General features: G+C 28.9%; 1 protein-coding gene across 1 annotated transcript; it reads right to left on the reverse strand.

Moving 5' to 3' along the window:
* Nucleotides 1-227: 227 nt before the first annotated feature.
* On the reverse strand, nucleotides 228-2,096 carry LOC131617541 (protein neprosin-like). The gene is made up of 6 exons (XM_058888813.1): nucleotides 2,013-2,096; nucleotides 1,754-1,924; nucleotides 1,379-1,537; nucleotides 1,117-1,170; nucleotides 818-964; nucleotides 228-715 (listed from the first exon to the last, which is right to left on the reverse strand). The coding sequence occupies exons 1-6, from the start codon at nucleotides 2,028-2,030 to the stop codon at nucleotides 344-346; spliced, it is 921 nt and encodes a 306-aa protein (XP_058744796.1). The 5' UTR covers nucleotides 2,031-2,096; the 3' UTR covers nucleotides 228-343.
* Between the last annotated feature and the right edge of the window lie 3,862 nt (nucleotides 2,097-5,958).

Here is a 5,958-nt window from a genome sequence, read left to right on the forward strand (position 1 = left end):
ATGCTACCACACCGTTGTCATTTAGGCTAAAAAATAATACAACTTTGAAAAACTAAATAACACAATTTATATAAAAATTTGATCGTGTTTTTCCTAGTGGGATTTTGTATCTTGTTGCGAGAACTTTAGTTCTCTTATTAATATATCTCTTGCTTATAAAAAAAAACATAAAATTAATTATTCTAAAGATTGATGCAAATGAAACTTTATTTATACTTGGATGGAAAGGTAGTATAACTAGTTTAACCTATATGGATATAAATTGTTGGTTCTAGTTCAACCTCTAACATTCAATTTTATTTATATTTAAGTTTTAAAAACATAATATATTATAGTAACATAATTAATTACCACAATCGCCCCCAGGTCCTCCAAATTGGATAACATGTCCATATTCACTCCCTTCATCTCCATAGTATTCAGCACGATAGCAATTAGGTGCATCGGAGAATATTCTTGTCGATTCCTTGCTAGGTTCTTGGTTCGTTCTAGATCCATCTTGATATGAAATATGTGTAAAATAACTTGCATGAACAATATTTCTATCAGGATATGATCCAGAACCCATTGGAGGACTACGAGCATTCACAGGAGCTCTTGTCTGACCAGTCCACCCTACTTCAACAGCAGAGGCCAAATTGGGGACTATAGATGATGGAAAATATCCCAACATCTTATTTGTGTTGTATATCCACCAATTTTTTGTTTTAGGATCCTGGTACCACAACATATTAAATTAGTAAATATATAACATCTAGCCTTTACACACTAACTCTAATATTTTTCTATTGAGTAAATTTTATAGTATAAAGATGACCTGATAAATAGATATTTCAATTTGGATCATCTCTCCATTTTGGGTAGATGTTTTATCAAATCGTCCACCAAGTTGTGAATCACTGCTAGTTTGAACAAAACCCGGACATTGTAAATTGTAACATCCGGTCTTTTTAAAATTATCTGCCTGTCATTTTTTAACATCACGTTATAAAAGAAATAAAACTTACTTTTTCAATTAACATGAAATTAAGAAAATTGAAAGAAAAGTTGTAAATTGAAAAGCCACAGGTAGAATTCGCCAACTATAAATTATAAATTGGAGACATAATTTCCTACCGTCCATACTACATAGAAATGAGTTCCATCATCGTTGTATAATTCGGGAGCCACCTAATATCAATGCACAATATAAAAAAATTAAATTTAAGTGTGAAATATATATATATATATATATATATATATATATATATATATATATATATATATATATATATATATATATATATATATATATATATATATATATATATATATATATATATATATATATATATATATATATATATATATATATATATATCAACAAAATAAAACTTACATGCCATCCAACACCAATATAATTTGTGTTGTCTGAAGATCCACCTTTAACCCATATCACCGCTGCACTTGATTGACCTTTTTCTACTTTTATACTGTAAACACTACTTGTGGCACCAACTCCATAATAAGTTCCAGGTACAAGAGTTACTTCTGCAACCTAAAAATACGATATATACTTATAATAAATTTATAGTTAAAAAAATTATAGGTGATTAAAAAAATTAAAATGATATATATATATATATATATATATATATATATATATATATATATATATATATATATATATATATATATATATATATATATATATATATATATATATATATATATATATATATATATATATATATATATAAAAAGAAAATCTTACATGTTTACCGGGAATCTCTTTAGATAAAATATTGTCTAAATATAATTTTCCTCGAAATAAATCATCTGATGTTGTTCTCCTAATAGGAATCGTTCCTATTGGACATTGGTCTATGTGAAATCCAAGAGAATTTGATGAATTCTTTCTTCTATTTAAAAAGCTGGGTTTTTTCTACATTTAATAAAAATAATAAGAGACATTTGAAAAAAAAACTAAAATATATTTATGTTGTTGTGATTAGAAATAATTGAGTTAAAACCTGCAACTTATGATTCATTAGCAATGGATGATCAAAGGCCGGTTGCTTATTAATATCAATACAATCAATAATGTAACCAAATTGTGTCTGCAGAAACCATAAAACCATAGTCATACAAAAGCAAATTATTAAAAAATGTAACAAGATAAAATTCTAACAAAAAAGTATAATTCATGTAAGGAGTTTGGAATACATGAATACTCTTGATAGGAGTCTTATTGATAACTTTGAGTTCTTTCTCTATCTCCAAATCCTTTTCCAATGTTAATTGCATACTATCAAACCTATGGCCAGTAATACTAGCCACCAAACACATGAGAAAAAAAATTATACTCATCATTTTTTTTAATTATCTTCTAAAATAAAATGAATCAATGTTGTAAAAAAATTTAGTATTCTCTCTTTTATAGATATTTTTGAGGTACGTTTTTGTGTTTCAAAAGTGATAACGGGAATGTTAATATTGGTCAATGGTTTGAACGGCTCAATCAGATTATTTTATCACTTCATTTTGAAATCACAGAAAACAATCACTTTTTTAGAAATAATTTTATTCTTAATTTAAAAAAAAAAATACATTGTGATATTTCCTATTACATGCCATCTCCAAGACATAACTTTAAAGCAATCAAATGTTGTAAAGTTAATATAATTGTCTCAATACTAAATATTGACGTTTTTATGATAAAAATAAATAGAGATCATTATAATCCAAAAAAATAAATTATTGATAATAATTACATCGTGATATTTTCTCAACATTTTCAAATAAAAAATAAATTTTATATTAATTTTTTTAAACTTTATTATATACCTTGAATAAGCTATATTTTCTTGACGTGTCATTTTTATCAATTTCTATTCTTAAATACAATGATATCATATTAAAAAAGTTTTTTTCCTTTAAATTTAAAAATGATGGATAAAAAATAAAAAAATATTCTCATATTCTAATTGAAATTATTGTATATATTTAGAAATTATTGTATATACACTTTTGACTATTAGCTATTATTGTATATATTTAGAAATTATTGTAAGTTTTTTCCTTTGTTTAAACAATATTTTTACATTATTAGCTATTATTGTGTCTATATATATATATATATATATATATATATATATATATATATATATATATATATATATATATATATATATATAAACTTTTTAATGAGAATAAAAAATTCAGTCTCTTTCTTATTCTGATTGTAAATAATTATTTTATCAATATATAGTTAAAATAATATTTAATTCTAAAGTTGTATGTAATATATAGCATTTTCACATTATTATCTTTTAAAAGTATTAATTTTTCGAGAGTTTTAGAGTCAATACAATTGTCTAATTGCTAAATAGTGAAATTTATCTTCTCAAAACAAATAATGATCTTTTTCTTTGTAAATAATTTAAAAAGTGATGATAATTATATTGTGCTATTTTTTCTTTGTAAATATTATTTATTTTGAAGATATAAATAATCAAATTTATATTTTGATGATATTTTGACTAATTTTTGTTTTATGTTTTTAAGTTTATAATTTATAAATAACCAAAATTTATTCACATTAATATATAAAAAAAATATTGCCATCAAAAGATGAATCACAAACCACTTGTTTACACTCCTTTAATTCATTTAACACGTATTAGTTTAGCTACCCCTCACTTCCGTTTAAATTTATGAAAATTTATTATTATTTAAGTAACAAAAATTATTTTAGATAAAATAAAATACACTTATGCTTATGTGTCTTTTTTAAGAAACTCTTATTATTTTAATATTATAATGCAATTTTTCAAAACCTTTTTCCATAAATTTTTATAATGTTAAAATTTCTTTACCCACCTCCCTATGGGGGTCACCCCCAGCGAAAACCCAAAACTGCCCCTGCTTCGGAGATGAATCTCCGAAGTTATATTTTTTTTGATTTTTTTTTTACTTCGGAAATGAATCTCCGAAAACACCAAATTTTTGATGTTTTCGGAGATGCATTTCCGAACTCAAAAAAAATTCAAAATTCATGCATATTTTCGGAAGTTCATTTCCAAAACTGTTGCTGCATATACGAATTTCCCTCCTTCACTATTTCATCATTTTTCTCCAAAACTTCTCAAAACCCTCTCTAAAACCCAATCAATCTCCATCAATTTTTCGCCCTAAAATCAAGTTTCAAACTGTTGATCACGTTAAAGGGAGCATAGAAAGCTACAATTTCAGGTAAACATCTCTCATTTCATCCCCTATTTCACTACATTGATTCGACAAATTTATACTGAAAACTGATATGGTTCGGAAGTTCATTTCCGAAATATATCACCTAATAAATTTCGGAAATGAACTTCCGAAATATGCCCTGGCAGTTAAAAAAAACAATTTTGGCCAATTTTGCTAATTTTTGCATTTGTTAGGTATGGTGCATCCGGACAACATTGTGCAAGACGATGGAGTATTAAATCTGGAAATTGTCAACGTTAATAACGATCCGGTTATTGACGTTACTCCTATGATCAATGCGGTTGATGTTCGGCAAGAATTTACAAATGATCGGAGCTTCGGTAGTCTCGAACAATTGATTGAGTGGGTTCGGAACGAAGCTAGTAAACTTGGATTTGGAATTGTTATTTTAAGGTCGGACAACGGAAATAGTAGGCGGAAAGCTTTCGTTGTTTTGAATTGCGAACGGGGTGGTAGTTATGTACAATCAAACCGTGTGCTAAAACACGAGGACACGGGATCGAGAAAGTGCGGTTGTCCTTTTAAGTTGCGTGCCACTCGGAGGGTTGATGATATGTGGCGGTTAACCGTGATTTGTGGAATTCATAATCATGCCTTGGATGTCAAGTTACACGGACATCCAATGGCGTGTCGTTTGTCCCGCGAAGAGAGGAAAGTGATATCGCACCTAACGATAGTCAAAGTGGCGCCTCGCAACATACTTGCCGATTTGAAGCGTAAGAAACTGGATAGCGTTTCAAATATCAAGCAAGTTTACAATGAACGGCACAATCTCAGGCTATGTTTGGGAGTTTGGAGGGGAAGGGAGGGGAGGGTTTTGAAAAATAGGAAGAATTGGGTGAAAAGGATAAAAAGATTTTGGTTAGGAGGGTTTTGGAGGGTTTGAGTTTATTCATAAGACCAAAAACCCCATAAAATGGGGGAACTCAAAAATTGTATTGAAGGAGGGTTTTGGAGGGTTTTGAAGGGCTTACATAAATTTTCCAAATATCTTTTAGGTTGTTATAGTATTCTGAAAATTAAAAATTTAGTAATGATAATGACTCTTTTATCATTCTAAACAAAATCATTTTTTCAAAAAATGTCAAATATTTTCCTATAGTTTTTTAAAATTTCGATTTTTGGAAGCCTTTCCCTCCCCTCCCCTCCAAACTCCCAAACAAAGCCTCAAGGTTTTAAATATGGGCCCTCGGTCGGAAATGCAACAACTTTTGAAACTTCTAGGCGATAACAATTATGTTTCAAGCTTCCGAACCTCCGAGGACAAAGTTACCGTGCGTGATATTTTTTGGACTCATCCCGAAAGTATCAAATTGTTCAACACATTTCCAACCGTTCTAGTCATGGATTCGACGTACAAGACAAAAAAGTAAAGGCTTCCTCTTCTAGAGATCGTCGGTGTGACCTCGACGGACAAGACTTATTCGGTGGGGTTTGCTTTTTTGGAGTGTGAAAAAGAAGAAAACTTTACGTGGGCCTTGGGAATTTGCAAGTCTTTGTTAGTTGATCAAGAGGTTATGCCAAACGTCATTGTCACCGATCGAGAAAATGCTTTGATGAATGCGGTCGATACCGTCTTCCCGACATCTACCGCTTTACTTTGTCGGTATCACATAACTTGCAATGTGAGAAGCAAGTTGAAACCCGCGGTTGGGACAAAAGATAGGCCGGATGAAAATGGTAAATTTGTCAAAGCCGGTGTTGTGG

This window comes from Vicia villosa, linkage group LG7 (genome assembly GCF_029867415.1).
Source record: "Vicia villosa cultivar HV-30 ecotype Madison, WI linkage group LG7, Vvil1.0, whole genome shotgun sequence".
Lineage (NCBI taxonomy): Eukaryota > Viridiplantae > Streptophyta > Magnoliopsida > Fabales > Fabaceae > Vicia > Vicia villosa.